This window comes from Falco punctatus, assembly GCF_963210335.1.
Source record: "Falco punctatus genome assembly, chromosome: Z".
Taxonomy (NCBI): domain Eukaryota; kingdom Metazoa; phylum Chordata; class Aves; order Falconiformes; family Falconidae; genus Falco; species Falco punctatus.
In genome coordinates this window covers 66,328,595-66,346,320 of record NC_137586.1, presented here as the reverse complement: position 1 = coordinate 66,346,320, position 17,726 = coordinate 66,328,595, and the positions used below count along the sequence as shown (strand labels likewise).

The following is a 17,726-nucleotide window of genomic DNA, read 5'->3' as shown; positions in this document are numbered from 1 at the left end:
TAAACTGAGTTAAATTCGAGCTGCATCTGTGGAGAATAGCTACAGTAAAACAGTTTGCACTGTTATAAATTCAGTTTTTGCATTATTCTGTTTTCTTTGGCATGTTAGCATTTTGTGTGGGTATCCCGTAATCTTCTCCTACACTTGGTAGGATACTTACTGGAAACTAAGAGTAAAATACTCCATGTGGAGGTGAAAAGTAAATCCCTATCACTTCTGTTGTAGCATCCTGTGATACTGTCACTTTCTTAAACTGTGATTTGCTACAGGTATTTGTCAATATATGTTGGTTTATGCAGATACAATTTACAGTCCTTTGGCTGGCTGAAGTTTTGCAACCCCGTCTATGTAAAACAGTGGCCTGCTATTGATTAGTGAGTACAGCAGCAGGGATAGTTGCAGCTGTGCAGGATTGGACAGGAAAATTCAAGTGAGGAGAGTCATCCTAAAGATGTAGGATTGCACTTTCCACAGGAATACAGCTTTGTGGAATAAAAGTTGACTGAAGGAGGTGAATCTTGTTGGCACACACGATGAGTGTTGGCAGCTATAGAATTTCTGAATAACAACATCAAGGTTACTATGTACAAACTCTCCATCTCTGGTTACTAGTAGGAAACAAGACAATTTGGTGCCTCAGATGAGCTCTAGAGATAAGTGTATTGGAGATGGTGTAGCTATATTTAAAAAGTACTACCACCCTGACCTGACAGAATTTCTAGACTTCAGGTTATTTACTTTTGAGGGTTTGCATGTAGAGTATAAATTAACAGAATTTATTATGTACTTCCAAGTCCTTTGGAATTTGTAAATAGAGTGGGATGTTTTGTTGTGCTTAAAGGTTGGAATTTTTATTTTGCTTGATTTAGTAATTGCTAATGTGTAGAGTTTGGGGGAATTTTGCTACAGCTTTTTTTCCACAAGTGTGGAGTAACATTTTAGAAAGAAATTACAATGTTTAACAGGATTATAGAAAACTATCTTGTTTCAACAATTACAAATTATGCAGAATTCTTTTTCTTAGTGCGTATTGTATTAGTCTGAAACAAAGTATCATCATCTTTGTAGTAAACTCTGGTTAAATCAAACTAAAAGTAGACATATAACTTTGATGTGCTGGTTTAAGTCCATTTTCAGCATTGTCTGCAGTAGCAGTGGGTGATAAGCTGTTAGGCATGATTTGAGTAATTGTTATTATATAGTCTCTCTGAATTAATTTTACCTGTGCAGTAAGCTAGGCTGTGATACTGGATATTCCTTCACTTTGGCTATTTATCATATAACTCTCTGTATGCATTGTCGGTCAGTCATTTTGCCATCTTCTGTTTGCTGCCCTAAGTCAGAATGGTTTGTCAGATCCCTTAAAGACTCAATGCTAAAGGAAACCCATTTTCTTCTCCGAGTTAACTATTTAAAAAAAATAAGATAGAAGGATATCCAGGTGGTTTTTGTCTTTCTTCTTCCAAGCTTTCTGGTTTTACATGCTTACTTTTTTTTTTTCTAGTTCAAGTTGCAGTGTAAGGCATGTGGAGGTAATGAAACTGTCTAGATGAACTCTTGACAACTGCGTATCTGGCTCAAGGAAAAACATTTTATAACACTGCCTTTCTCAGAACTATTTATGAGGTAGCATTAACAGTAACTTGTAACACTGAAGGTAAATTTTCAGATAAATTGAGATTTTTCAACCATTTTGTGAACAGAAAAACAGCCATATATTTTGGTATAGTTTATGAAGAAGCAAATAATTACTTTGTTTAAAGAGCTGTGTCATGTTAAAAGAGGTCCTTGAGCCCTTTATATTTGATCAGCCTGTCAGTTTCCCAAGAAAGACAAGCGCCCTGTGCCTGACCAGTCTGTCCACTACTGTGTTTTGAGAGCCCACTGTATCGGAGGGTGAATCGACGGACCTATTCAGGGACCCACACTGACAGTGTCACTGAGTGAAATCCCTTATATCAACTACTCAGATCTCCAAAGACTTACACAAAATGAACTTCAGCTGAATGTTTTTTTTATACAGAACACAAGTTTGTGACAGAATAAGGTTCAGACATTGTCAATGATAATACACTGACTGCAAAACAAGCTTAATACACCCAACAATGGCTAGCACGAGTTAGTCATACAATAAAGTTCTTACGCAGTAGGCGTTCCTGTGGGGGAGGAGACAAGTTCAGCCCATCAACTGATCCCAGAAGTTACGGCAGAGTCTTCCCTAACTTCTCCCCAGCTTTGCTTACTTTTAATGCTTCATAGTACATTGCATGTTCATTATCATACACAGGATTGGTTACAAGTTTCTCGCTTCTAATCCAAATTAGTACGCATCCTCTGACAGCACTGCTGAAGTTCTTCACTAACTACACGTGCTCCACAAGTGGGGGTTTTTCCTTCTTTTGGGGGGGGGCTGTTTGAGTCGGAGGTCACGATCTCTCACTACCACAATTAGCTTTGTTCTGCTTTCATCTAATTTTCGGTTGATGTCTGTGGACTGCAACACCTTATCATCTTGTCTCCTTTTACAGCTAGAGCTTTCCTTGCTTGAAGTCTTCTATCTGCAACAACTCAGATCTTTTCATTATCTGCTCTTTGTTTCTCATCCTTACCAGAGCTGACTCCCTTGATTAGAAGTAACAACTTTAGAGCCACCCTTTTGGAATTACTTCAGTCCAGGACCGCATTGAGGGGGAGCTTGAGTGACTGAAGTCATACATGTTTTTGTTACTTGTTGGTATCGCATGCCCAATGAGGTCTGGTAGTACTTTGGAGGCAGGTGACTCTGCGATGGGTGTGTGTGTTAGTGTAACAGTGAGATTATTTCATCTGAGGAAAGTAATTTTGCCACAGTGGTTGGCTCAGCAGTGAATATCTCATAGATTCTTCATTTGGGAACTGTTGTGCAGCTTGTCAGCTGTGTGGTGCCATCAGGTCCCCCTTCCTGCAGGAGTACCACAGAGCCTGGCCATGGGGTCTCCACTCGGCTCCACACTCCATTACTCCTATCAGCAGGTGCTGGGATGGCAGGGTGTGTTGCTTAGGGAGCTGTGGTAAAGTAGGTCCTGTGCATGCCAACCATCCTGAAAGGGATGGTTTACCCTAAAAACCTTCCTGTAACACTGCGCTTCTGTTAGGTCCCAGTTTTCTCTAATTCCCCCCCCGAAGTAGTGTTCCCACAAGCTGTTTGCAAAACATAGTATGCTAGCTTGCCTGAAGGTTACAATGCATTTATAGCGTGGTTGTTTTGTTTTTTTTTTACTCTGGAACTTTTGTGTTTTTTCTTAATCTTTGATTTTAAAATGTAAGGAGGACTCCTTGGTTGCCCTTCTGTTGTGACTTTTGCAAGTATGTTACTTCTTTAATGTGTTTTTTTTCCCTCACCACAGATCAAAGAGACTGGAGAAATTGCTATTGCAGGGGGCTATGTGGATATAGTACCAGCCTTGGATAAGCCTTCTGCTCGGGAGCCTCTGAAGGTAAGGGGAAGCAGCAGAAGTCTTAACTTGCAAAGCAGCATAGTTAGGCTTTGTTTTTGTGAAAAACACAGGAAAAATACTTAGATCACTGACCAGTCTAATTTGCAGTACTTAGATGAGTGTATGAATTCAGAGATGTAAACACATTGTTTTTAAGATACAGAGGTTCATGGATCTATTTGAGGGGAAAAATACAGACATTTTAAGATACACAGGAAGGCTGATGAAATTCTAAGTGCTTGCTGCCAGTCGAACTGTCAGGATAAACATCATGCTATATATTACAAAAAAAGCGAGGCATGCACCAGTGAGGGCCACAAGTTTTGAGCACTTGCATAACTTAAGATTGAAATTAGTTGCTATAATTTGGGGCTGTACTTCTAAGACAAACATTTTGTTTTTATTTTGTGGGTGTAAAAGATCAAACTCAGTGTAAGTTGTAAAATTGTGTGACCTTTCTTAGATTTTTCAGAGAGACGTGGGGAAGGTGGCAGGAAGGCATTAGAATAGAAAAAAGGAAAATGAGATATAGTGTACTTATAGAAAACAGTTTTTTCATTGAGTCATTTTGAAAGAATGCTTTCATGGCTATTTGTGCATGTCATTAGGCCTAACACACAATATGTACTTTACATATTTTAAAAAATCCTATGCATGTATGCATTAAGCCTTGGGTACTGGACTTGCCACAAAAGATAGAACTGTACATGCAGTGCTGAGGATGCCTGGGGTTCTTAATGTCATCCAAAAGAAACAGGTGCACCAGTGCATTGCCTTAATAAACTATATCTTTTTTCCCCATTGATTCCTGCCTGCAAAGGATGAAACTTCAATGTTTCATTAAGTTTCATAAGTTCATTCAAAGTTTATTAAGTATTGAGATAGTTATATTCATATTAAGCTTGTGATATATTCCTGGAACTTATTTCTTTTTGCTGGTAGTGTTTAGTCCTCTGATATTCTGCACTGTTGCCAGGTCTGCATTTGAAGTTCAAACATACAAGCATTAGAACTTTTCAGTGAAATAATTATAGAGTTTTTTTATTTTTTAGTTAATATGGGCAAAGCAGTTACTTTTCCTTAGGCTTACTCTGGTAAATTAAAGTGCTTTGGCAGAAGTTTGCTGACAGAGGCAGATATCCACCAGGGGAAAGTAGCTTGAATGAGCGAAGATTGGCAAATTCAGATGTCATCTGGAACTCTGTTACATAATGGAGAATGTTAGGCTTAACCGAAGAGGTGGCAAGACAGCAGCGTAAGGAGTGTTGCATTTTGGTGAGCAGGTAGGTACAGCAGAACAGCTAAAGCTATGAGAGCTTCTTTGCTCCAAGTCCAGTTAGATGAAAAATGTCACGGAACATCTTCTTAAAGTGTAGCATTTTAACCAGTACAAATACTTGTTAAAGAAAAAAATGAAAGATTTGTAAAATAAGGCTTGTTTGGATAAGTTGAAAATGTAAATGTAGCTAGTCCCGCACTTAAATGATAAACACATTGTGTGTCTACACTGGAGGTCTGACTGTGTTCATAGTGCAGTATGTTTTGAATCTCTTCCATGTTAAGTTTAAGTAATGTACTTGTGAAAAAATTTTTGTGTTCTAAAAACTAATATGCTGTTCACCATGGAGAAAGGGCCAGTGGTTATCCTCCAAGGGGAATAAAGGGCAGTTTAGAAGCCCTTAAGTCCCTAATTGTAAAACATATCTGAAATTGTAGTGATAAATGACAAAAACTGCACAAGCAGCATTTTAAATAATTCCTAAGGAAGGGTCCATGAAGCATTTTCTGCTTGAATGTACTCTTTAATGCTGACAGTTGCTAGAGGTGATTATTTGTGGTGGAAGAAATCTCAATTGCATTTAATAATTCTGAAGTAGAGACTCTCCTGGACACAATGCTTGAACTAACAGACATATTTAGAACTTTTTAAATGGAGTTCCAATTTTAAATTCTTATACTTCCTTTTTTCAAGACTTCAGGGCTGCAGAGTGACCTTGTGTTTGAAGAAATTGGTCGTCGTGTAAAAGAGATTGGAAATGAATTGGTAAAGAAAGTAAATGCCATATTCCAATGGGACATCACTAAAGATGGAAGAACAGCAATGCAGTGGAGTAAGTTGTAGCTTTTATATTATACCCTGATGCATTTTTTAATGAGGTGTGATAAATTATACTTCTAATTAAACTAGTACCTTGAAAGTAAGCATAAGCACCACTGGGACCTAAAAATATGAATGCAAAAGTGACAAGGAGGTCAGATAGTGTTTGTAATGACATTTACTGACCGTTCTAGGAATGTAGTTCTGTAACTTGCCTATCTAGATATATGCATAGGCAAACCATCCTCTTGAAAGATCTTCAGTGCATTTCTGTTTACATTTCCAGAATGGATCACCACTGCACTTAGAAAGGCAGGCTAAATTAACCTACTAGGAGCTCTGTGTTACAGTAATTAATCTGCTAGTGATGTACACACTAATTGATCTAAACCAAGTGTTTATTTCTACTCTATTGTTCTTGTAATTTCAGTGAAAATATAGACCTATCTGTTTCCATTCAAATTTGCTAAGGTCAAGGTTTAATGAAGGTATAATGATGCTTACCCCTTCGTTTAAGCATGGGACTGGGTTAATGAAGAGAGGCTAAAGCTTGTAATAGCAATGGGTCAGAGAGGGATCGTTTCCTGGTAAACTGGATTATACAGATATGTGCATTTGTCTGATGGGGGCAAAACTGCTTACTCAGGAAACCTGTCCTCTTAAATTCTTTTGTGCTAGGTTTCTGAGGACATGTATTTTTACAAAAAGCGGTCTAATTTTAGTAATTAGATATAGTTTTTTGGAATTATTTAGGGTGGGTTTTTTTTGCTGAGGTGTCCTAAATCATTGTGTCTATTAGTAGAATGTAAAGTTTTTCTAAAGCAATAAACCATAGGCAGGTTGTAACTTCCATTTGCATTTTTCTGGAGAAATGCAAGTCTTGGGGTCAAGTCTGTCACTTAGACTGCTTCATTTTAATTGATCTTAGTGGTTGGATCCAGTCAGAACAGTTGTGGTGGAGATACAGATGAAGTAGGCTGCCCTTTGACAGGCTGGGGAGAGAGACTGACATGCTGATAGGTCCGATCAGGTCTGCATTGTGCTTTGTCCCACACACTGTGACTTTTTTTGTCTTTGCAATGGCTGTTCTCCATAAATGGTTATTGTGGTTAAGAAAGTTTGCTCATCCTTTTACAGAGAGATTTAGAAAGCTGTGATTTCACTTTCTCTTTTCCTAATGTTAACCAGCAGAGATTCCGAGTAGCGGTCTGGCAGGCTGCTGTTACATTTCAAGAAAAATATCATACATAGATTGATCAAGATAGTTCTGTTCTACATGTACTACCTTTTAAGCTAATTTTGAGGGATAACGGGTGGTTTTCATTTGGATAGCGGTTAATCAATATGTTGTATACCCCTGTATAGATTATGCAGGCTGAGTATCTATACATCAAAATGGGAGGGGTGGTAAATACTGTGTAATTCAACTCAAATCTGTCTTAAAACTCACTCCTGATCATTCTTACCGTCTGCAGTTTTCACTTTTGCACTCAGTCATTTGAATGATGGGCATTCTTACAACCTGGTCTTACAACGTGAAGTCTTTCATGTGTTCCTGCTTACATTTTTAGAAGATACATTAGGAGTGCTAAAACTCCAGAACACTTGAAGTGGATACTTGTGTTTGTTAAGAGAATCACTCTGCACATTACCTCAGTCATGTCTATTGTTTCATGTGTAGCTAAACGTCATATAAGTGATGGTCACGTTTATAATAACAAGCAGAAAACTGTCTTCGAGATAATTTATCACTGTTTTTGATTTTGGAACAGCTTTGTTTGTCAACCAAACTCAGTATTACATATGGTCAAAGAATGGCAGGATAAATCAATGGAAGAAAAATCTGATGAGGAATGTTCAAGACATGAATAGGATTTCTCATTTAGAAAGACCTTAAGGTGCAAACTGCTGAACACAAAACAGGCACACTTAAAGATTTAGGCTAGAGCAGTGGCCTTACATGCCTCCTGAGACCAGGTTTCATTAGTGGGGAAACAGGTGGATGTTTTTACTATTGTATCCAGAGTGAGAGAGTACCCCTGCTTTGAGTAAATCAAGAGTCAGCTTTTTCTGGTTTTCAGTCAAAGCTTGTCCTCTCTTCTGTTTTCTGCTGAAGCAGTTCCAGGAAAGTGGTGCCTTCTTCCACTGCTTATTTCCCTAGCTAAAGATAATAGATAATATATATTATATATATAATTTATATTAATAATTATCTTATATATTAATAATCTATATATAATAAAGAATAAATAGATAGAACTTCTGTTTGTCCTGTTTGCTCTGCTTCTGTTGCAGTGAACAATATCTTTACTTTTATACGAATTTGGAACTACTTAAAAAGCTCCCTGTGGGGTGGAGGGCAGTGGAGTTTAAACATCTTACTACTAGGAGCTTAAATTAAACATTTCCAAAATCTTGTAAAAGTTAACTGCAAATCTTTATATAGTGTGGCGAGTTCCTTCAAGTTTAGGTGTCAAAACAGTGGCTAGTGTTACTGTAGTCTTTATGGTGTAGTAAACGTGTAAGACTGGATGTAAGTATCTGGGTGAAAAGAAGGGTGCCTGTAGAAAGTCGTGCTTACTTTTCTCCTCAGGAATGTTGGTAGGCAAGTACTGCCTTTGTATATCACTTTTTCAAAGAACTTCTGGTGTCATCTGATGGTTTTCTGAATATTTTTGTATGTCTTTGAAATTTCAAGCCATTAAAAGATGAATAAAGTAGGAGTTGGTTAATATTAAAATAAAATAAATTAAAAATAAATGTTTATTATAATTGAAATATTAAACTAATTTAAAACATTTAAATAGTTATATAAACTCACTGGCAGTGTTAGCAGTTGTGACAACTGTAGTGTCATCTCTGACAATTTGTCCTTATGTGGATTAATAGCATAATACTATTGCTGTCAATTAACTATAATGATATATTTCTAATGACAAGGTATCTCTATCTGCATGATGGAATTTTTGTTTTGGGGATTTTTTTTAAACACTATTCTGGTCATTAGAAAACAAACCCAAATAAGCACAAGGCAAAAAAAAACCTTCCAGAGGCAAGCATTCAAGATTTGTGAGCAATTGTCAGCTTTTTTTTTTTTTCCTTGTTTGCATACATTATTATTCAGTATTCAAAAGCATCATTGTGTGCTGTCTCTTCTACCAGATGCTAGCATAATTTATTTTGCATGGTGAATGTGGAAGAAGAGAGTAGTTTGTGGCTTTGCATTCAAAGGAAGACAGCTTTCTTACAGTTAAGGTATTGTCGATAAACTAAGAGATTTCTGACAGTTTTTTGTATGGTCATCACCAAGACTTTTGTAATGCACACAAACAATGACAGCCAATTGAGAATATGTAACATTGACAATGCCATCTACTGACTCAAGTGCTTGACTTTTTCTGTTATTAATGGTTTGTAAGCTTCTGTACATAAATAAAAAATTCTAGCCTTTGACAGTTTTTTTACTTTAAAAACTGAAAATGATTGTGAGATGTAACCTTTGCTGTAGCTTGAATTTAATTATGTGTCACTATTCTGAGTGGTTTCAAACCTACTTCAGATTTTAGTATTAGTAAACTCTGTTGGTAGAACTGCACTTCTTTATACTACATTTAAGTTTGGTCCTCTGATTATTAGTTGATCTTCTGTGTACAATAATTCTAAATGTTTCTTAGGTGTTATGCTAAATTAGATTATAAAATTTTTGAATTATCTTTCTCTCTTTTCTAAAAGTAAAGTTGCTGTTTTGAGAGCTAGATCCCATAACATGCATAGTTAAAATAAAGCAAAGAACAAAGTATTACATTGAAATTAATTTAGAAGACAGTTCCTGTGAAGAAATACTACATACTCCTTTCAATGTATGGTCAAAATTCTTGACATACTATCTCTGAAACACCTGAAATGTGAGGAGATAGCATCAAAAAATCCCCCAGCATAATCTAATTGTTCTATTATTTATCTTATTTTTAGACCTCATTTTCAAAGGGCATCCCGGGCCTTTACAGGCAGTATTTATAGTTCTCTTGGGCTACCTGCTAAGCCTCTTTCCCTTACGAAATTTGTTATGTAGTTGTGCTGACCTGTCTCTTACTTTTTTTGACTTGTCACTTTTGCACAGCTTTGTGCTGTTGTGAAAGCTGCAGCAATTGGCAGCACTAGAAACAATCTGGGCCCTGCAGCTCATTGCTGTCTTACTCAATGATTGTAGCTCCAGCATCTTCTGCTAATGTCCTTGAGCCTTTTGAGATCTGGGAGGGAAGCAGATGAGAGGAAGCAGCAGTATTAAGGACTGCTCTGAAATTTGTTCTCATGTACACAGTTGTTCTAGTATTTTCCAAACTTTCAGGAACCAAAAGGGTTTTTCTAAATTTATATTTATACTCAGTGTTTTGTTTTAATTGCAACTGTAACCTTTTGATCTCTATTCTCTGCAGTAAGCCAAATTTTTGTTTATTACTTTCAATGAAGTGGGATTTCTGAGTGGAATCTAGTTTTTATTGTTACAGAGACGCTTCTTGATGGTAGCACTAGTACCGGTAATGCTAGTCTGTTTAATTAGCAAACTTAATTAGAACTACTTTTAAGTAGTTCTCTCTGGATAGCGTGAAGCCATGGGGAGATACAGAACCATTGATCTTGCACTCAGTATAGGAAACTCTGGAGAGCTTATTCACTGTCTGAACAACATTCAACTGCAGCCACTGTCAACTGGTTTTAATTAGTGGTATTTCTTTATAGAAGCAAGCTGTTCTAATTTAAGAGGATGCTGAAAATTGCCTTAAGAAGGTAAAGCAATACAGATTTTGGCAGTATCAAACCCCAAGGAATAAGCTTAGCAGTACTGGAGGTATCTTTTCTTATTTTTTAGTAAAATTCCTAATTGAGACACCCCCCCCCCCCCCCCAGCTTTGACTTCTCCAGTTGGCTTCACTACCTAAAGCATGCATTGCTCTCTCCTAAATATTTATTACTGTACAACAATTGCCTTTGTTTTCAATGTTTATAAAATATGTTGGGGGGGTTTTTTGGGGTGTGTGTGTTTACTTTATTTTGGCTTCTCTTTCCATAGAAAAAGACATGACCATTGATATTTGTTAGCTGATGGTTAATGGCTCTCTAGAGCAGTACTCAAAAGAGTTTACCCATCTGTTGCTTTTCATCATGCTTTTGAAGACACTGCTGATGGCAGAAGACACTTGTCTTCCTTTCCAGTTCTCAGAATAAAACTTTGTTAGGAGAACTGGGGAAAAATTGTTATATGCAGTTGATTGTGAATATCTGACAAATTACAGAGAAACTGCTTAATAATTTATGATACAGTATGATTTCAGGCAATGAAAAGTGGGTGACACTTTGTTCCGTTTGCATTGAGGTTGAGTCCTGTACTGCAGTTACGTACCCTCTGTAAAGCAGAATAAAAACTAAACCAAAACAAACAAAAAATAGTCTGACCCCTTAGTATTTCTGTCCTAGAAATGGTAAGGCATTCTTCGAAGGTAAAGCAAAACCTGAGACCCAAATCTTAGTTTTTTAGGCTATTTGGCTATCTGCTATAGAATGTCAGTGTCTAGTGGTTTAGCCTATATATATATATATATATATATATATAGTATTTTTGACCTTTCTGTTATGTCTCTGACAACAGCATGTTATGGATGATAATTATTCATAGAAATTTAGTTAATGCAATGTAACACATATACAAGTAAAAAAAAATAATTGAATGATAACTACTGTTTCATTCACTGAAACTGATTCTGCTTTTCTGCCAGGTGTGTAGTACTATAATTTTATATTGATTTTATTTAAAAGGGACTTCAGCTTTTAGTTTATGTTGCTACGCGCAGTATTGAGGAGTACTATGCCTGTGTTTCAGAGTTCTGTTTTTGTATGGAGTGGATCAGCCATGTGGATGGCTAGGAGAAGAGCTCTTTATCTGTAGCAACTATGGAAGGCTGCATGTTTGCAGGAGCAAAGAACACTGGAGACACCTTTAGACTACTCATCTCTTACTGCTAGCAGAGGAGCTGCAATAGCAGTGCAGGAGGTAGTTGCCTGGCCAGCTGCCCAGGACACCAGCCACCTGAGCACTGACATAGCTACACCAGTACGCGATGTCATTATCAAGCTGGCTGCTGCAATTGTAGTGCAGCATGCAGCCTGTAGGGTTGAGACTGTAGCTATGACCATGGAGACAGTATCCAGGAGATGTGTAGAAGTCACATGCAGGTCACTTGCATCAAGACCATTTCCTGCTACAGCAGGCAGCTGTTTTATATAGCCTTCTCTCATGAAGTTGTATTTTACAAGAAGGCACCCTGTCTGGCCATTTTGGAAAGCTAGAATTTTTCTGCTCTTACGGTTGGAATCTGTTCCGGTATTCAGCTCATTTCTTTCATTGCTAGTTTACATCCATGTGTCTGTGTGCCAGTGCTGTAGTTCAGTCTCTGTAGTCATCTGAATAGTCTAGGCTAGGTGTACATCAGGAGGTGAGAAAACTGATCACGTATGGTTCTAATTCTCACCCCCCCACACACACCCTGCATTTCAGCCCCACACAAAAAATGAATGAGCAAGTTTTTGGGCTAGCTTTCCATTCTCTACGAGGAGGGGAGTTCCTTTCCCTCTTAAAAATACCAACATATGGTGTATTTTGGATCACACTTTCTCCAGTGTGATTCACCTGAATTCACCTGCTAGGGCTTACATATCAAGTTTCATGACTTCATTTCTTCCTGCTATTTCCTTTGAGGGTTTGGGTGCCTTTTTTTGGGTCTTTTTTTGACTGCTTGCATTGGAGATGTCATAACTCGTTTATGATAAAGCTTAAAAAAAAAGGGGTGGGTTGAGTAACAGTAGAAGGTCCTTCGTGTTTTTGTGAAAAAGACAGTATATGTTGTTACAGAGCTCATCTCTTTTGTGGCTGCTCTGTTCTTTCTTTTTCTTTTTTTCTTCCTCAGCAAAAATCTTAATGTTCTTTAAAAAGAATAAAGAGGAAATGGAAAGGATATATTAATATTTTGGGGAAAAGGACATACTATTAGGTTGGTCTTGTTTTTTAATAAAATTTCTAACAAGTTTTAATTTGAGATTAGTTTTGCCCATGGAACCATGATTATGCAAGGTTTACAAGCATATTTGTGCTTTGAGAGCTTAAATTTAATTAAGACATGGATTGATAACTGATACCTTTGAGACTTGGATAGGAAATGGAGAGCAGGGATTGTAACAATGTTAAGTGTGGACTGTATCCAGAGTAAAATACAGCAGTTGTTAGAACTTGCCTGAGTCACTAAACCTTTTTAATTCTAACTTTTTGTTGTCTAAACTTTACAGTGTGGAGGCTGATGAATGGGTATTATCAATGAGATATATCAAAACTGCTTTTCCAGCCAGTGCTTAGTGAGAGGAAGAAGAGGGTCTGTTGTGTCTTGGGAGATGTTATGTCAGGCTTTCAGCATGTGGGTCCTCTTCTGGAACAGTTTGGGAGAGGTGGCAACAGCCAAAAACATGAATGCATGAAAAATGAAGCACAGGAAAGGATTCATGCTCTTTTGATTTCTAAAGTCCAGAAGTAATTAAAAATACATAATTAAGAATTGTAAGCATCCCTGAAAACCGTGTGTGTGGTTTGTGAATTTATATGTGGGGCTTGCTGCTGACCAGAGCTATTTGGCTCAAAGGGAGCTCAGTTTGTCTGCATTGGTATGGTTCGTAATATTGCTAGCATTTGAGTAGAGGTATATTTTAAAAGCATGTTGATAGTTAAACTTGTTTAACTTAATCTGAGGAGCTGGTATCCACTGTGAAGCTTGCATTTTATGATTCAATGATAATTATTTTTTTTAAAAAAATAATAAGTCTGTGCCTGCATAACCAACAGGAGCAATGTTTAAAGGCTTTGTTACAATTCTGGACTATGCAGTTTCTCTTTCAAATCAAAAAAAAGTGTTGCACAGCTCCTACCCACAAACATAGGAGGTATAGATTGTTCATCTGGTACTCAGTAATTTATTTTCTTTCTTCTCCTCTTTTTGCATCAAGTTAGTGTTGTCCATTAAACCTGTCCCTGAAATTACAATTTACCTTAAATGAAGTGGGTAATTATAATGCAGTATGTCACTTCTCACTAAGCATCATTGTACTTACTTCCCCTTCTAGTTTTGTTGTAACTGGGTAAATATTACTTAGATCAGATTTCAGAAAATCAAAGACTTAAACAGACAAAAGCTACTCCCAGTCTATAGTTCATCTTACTCTTTCAGAAAAATTATTTGGAAAAAAAATACACATGAGATAGTTTATGGAGAAATAATGTCTCCATAGTTAGGCCAGTTTGTTAAAAGTTGTCAGCTAAGAGAAACCAACTGGCGTTACTAGTATTGGCTAGGCAGCCATGATTCTGTGATTAGAGATGTCATGTCCTTATGGAAATGTCATGTTCTTATGGGAACATCCACTTGAATAATGATTTTATTTTGTGCTTAAAAAACTGGGGGCGGGGGCGGGCCAAGATTAAAAGGTGTAAAGGGAAAGACTGGGAATTTGCAAAATCCGAGAATGATTTGGCAGAGCACAGCCTGCCAAAACATTCTTGTAATATTCTTCTAAACAAATGATGCAATATGTGGTAGTGTTAGCCTTGTAATAGATTGTTCTGGCAGGTCATTTGGTGTGGGAAAAGAACACTCTGAAGCTTCAGACACTGTAAGGAATTTTTGGCATTTCAGAAGAGAAAGACATTTTGGCAAGGCTTGAAATGCTCTTTGCAAGAAGCAGAACAGGGAAAATGCAGCAGCATATTTGAACACCACCACATTTGCCTTCTTTGAATATAGGATGCTGGTTTAAAATGTTAGAGCTTTATCACCAACTTTAACATTTCTGCAGGAATTGCACTAATTAATACCTTGTGCATCTTAAGTGTTGTTTAGAAATGGTTTCTGCTATCTATGCAAGAATTTTCAGATGGTAATCCTTGCTGTAAACCCCCCCCCCCCTTTAGTAGAAAAAGAATTCTTTCTATCATAATCTCAATTATTATCTTTCATTAAAGAAGAATTAAAACGCTTTCATTTTCTAAGTGGCTGTTAAACAAGATTTATGTTTAGATTGGATGCTTTATAATAATAGATAAGGAGAGCAGTGTTCTTCAGACTGAAAATTTTATCTTTATTTTTTAAATAAAACTATCTTTGCCACTTATTCTCAGCAATTGACTTAAAAAATGGCTCTGGAGCAGTGTATCAAGGACCTGCAAGAAGTTCTGCTGATACCACCTTCACTCTCTCAGATGAGGATTTCATGGATGTAATACAACAAAAGACCAACCCCCAAAAGGTAAAACCTGTGCGTCACACACATACTCGTTTGCATGGGGACATATTATGTGCCTGAAGTCAAGCTCTGGTTAATGACTGCATTCTGAAATCTGCACCACTGGATGTCTTCACAGTGCAAACCAGAGTCAGATGAGGTGTAACCGCATCATTACGTTACACTGAAATAGTCAGAAAACATGATGAGGAATTTATGCCATCTTTATCATCTTGAGACAAAGATACCTCAAATGACATGGAGCCCAGCAGTAGAAAATTGGTTATTTGTTTCCTGACATTCACAATATATGATTTGTAAGATTAGGGTTTGACAATTTGATCATTCAGGTTGTTTCGATTGGTCATGTTGCAGAAAGTTGGTATTTGTTGCAGTATTCTGATTTACTGCTACTGCTGCAGCAAAGAGAAATCTCAGACCGCGCATGCATGTAGATCCATTGAAACTGGTCAAAATTCACCGCACTAGGTAGATTGTTTTAAAAAGGTGTGTAATCTAGGTCTGCACTTTTAGCTTCTTGGACTAATCAACTGTTTAAAACTACTAATTTTACTAATGAAAATTCCTTGTGTAAAAGTAAATTAAACTGTCATAAATTTAATATGTGAGCTTATAAATTAAAGACTGAACAAATTAAAACTTTAATTAAGGTCATCCTACATGAAATAGTTCCTTTTCTTTGATCCCAAGCAGTTATTGTTGGAGACTTTGATTGTAAATTTGGAGACTAGCAAGGATGGCACATGTTTATTATAAGTTCTGTATACCACATGAGTAAAATCCTTTGTGACCCTCTATATATAGCAGGCATAAAGCATAAACAAACAAGATATTGATGTGTAATCTTCAGAATGCTAAAGAATAGTGGTTGCAATTCAGGAACATTATCTGTTCTCAGGCATTAGTATTTGAGTTTCTGTGAAGTTTTTCATCTAAAGAAGCTCAAAACATCTATTCAAATTCTTTTCTGCTGGCTCTCTTTTCTTATTTGAATGTATTTCAAGTTAATGGAACTATGCAAAAGCGTGTTGTTTCCGAACTTTCAAACAGCTTTCTAATTGCAAAGCCACAGCGAAGCAGAAGTAGTTTTAAAAAAATGGTAGAAAAACTAGATTGAAACAGCCTATACAGCTCTTTGAAGTAGGGACAATAAAAATGTAATATACCAGCATTTCAGTGAAAATACTGGTTGATCTATGATTCTGCAAACACATCAAAATCTTGTTTAGTTCCTATTTGTTGCAGTATGCTATATATAAAACCAGTGCATTTCTTGGGAATGTGCATGTACATACATTGTGCAAGTTCCTGTTTGGATTTGTTCTGAATTTGAGTAGCTGACCTTTTCATTAGGCCTTTAATTTTCATTAAATGGCCTTCTCATTCCATTTTCTCATTTCATATAAAGATGTATAGATATATAGGGAGTGGGGGACTGCAGGCTTTATTTTTGTGCCCTGGTGAGGTATTTCCGTGAGCTGCTGTGGAGAAGTTTGTCTTACACCAAGAGACTATAGCTGGTTTGTATTTAGGTTTTTTTCCTATGAGTGATAGACTTGGCCTTTGCCTGCACTCTAGACAGAAAACTGTGATTCTGGATGCTATTAAAATTTAACTTGGATGATGTTTTGTTAATAACTAATCACCAGTATTCATTGTGCACTGAAGTGCTTTCTCTGGAGCACTAAACAACCACACTTACCTTTGGCTTATTGTTTGGTTCTAGCAGCTTTTTGAATTGTGGGCGGACAGTTGAGTATTTTTTTTTTCTCCCCCTCCTCTGCTTTTTCTAGGCATTCTTTTCTGGTAAGCTGAAAGTGAAGGGGAACATCATGTTGAGCCAGAAATTAGAAATGATCCTGAAAGATTATGCCAAGCTCTGAACTGCTTGATCATCTACTACAGCAGTGAAGAACTTCAGAAGACACAAACTTAGTTCAGAACCAATGATTGAAGCATTTGCAGGCTACTTAATATCATGTACTGATTCATTATACTGCTAATATACAAGCTGTTTTAATTGCTGTAGACAGAAAGTAATGAAATGAACATAATTGTTAATATTGGCCCTTTTTTATTGCTCAGCAGTGGTAGGGATTCATACTTTTCTCATTGCATGCCTTTAAATAAAATGTATGTAGTTCTTACAAAGATGCATATATTTCTATATTAATTCTGATGAAAATTAAACCAATATACCTCTTTGATATCTCCTATGTCTGTCAGTCTTCATTTATGTTGCATTAGATAGACTGTCTAATTTCTATGAATCTAGCTGGTTTGTTATTAAAATTACCATTATTTTTTGTCTTAATTTGTCATGATCCCATTAAAACAACTGGAAAGATGGAAGCCACTTTTTTTCATTTGCATCTTGTCACTATGTATTTTTTCTGTACAGGAAAAAAATCTTGAACTTTAGCACTGCCCACCTTATTTAGACAGTCATTTTTATATGTTACTTTTATAAATTACATGGAAAGTGATAAGCATTAATTCTTTAGGGGAAACTTTTTAATCTGAGAGGTATTAACGCTGCAGCAAAGGCTGTCACTGTAGCCAGATTGTTCTTCATGTAGATTCATTCTCATGAGGGGCAGCATCATGTCAGGAGGGAAAGAGTGAATTCCTCATTTTGTACCTATGGCCAGAAATAAGCTGTGGCTGTATGTTTCCTTGAAGAAAGTATGCCCTTATACCAGTGATTGTCACATGGAAATTTGATGTCACCACTGTGACCAATGTTTTGTGTGCTCGGTATCTTTTTCTCTCGTTCAGACTTGTTTTATGTTGATACCTTTTGAAGAATTCAG

The 17,726-nt window shown here is 36.8% G+C and overlaps 1 protein-coding gene across 1 annotated transcript in view; it reads left to right on the top strand.

The window, feature by feature from the left end:
* HSD17B4 (hydroxysteroid 17-beta dehydrogenase 4) overlaps nt 1-17,126 on the top strand; it is a 68,127-nt gene extending 51,001 nt beyond the window's left edge. Inside the window, exons 21-24 of the mRNA XM_080370922.1 lie at nt 3,387-3,476; nt 5,449-5,587; nt 14,789-14,916; nt 16,707-17,126. Of these exons, the coding sequence (XP_080227048.1) occupies nt 3,387-3,476; nt 5,449-5,587; nt 14,789-14,916; nt 16,707-16,796 (447 nt within the window). The 3' untranslated portion in view covers nt 16,797-17,126. The remainder of the gene's footprint in view (nt 1-3,386; nt 3,477-5,448; nt 5,588-14,788; nt 14,917-16,706) is intronic.
* Nucleotides 17,127-17,726: the final 600 nt, after the last annotated feature.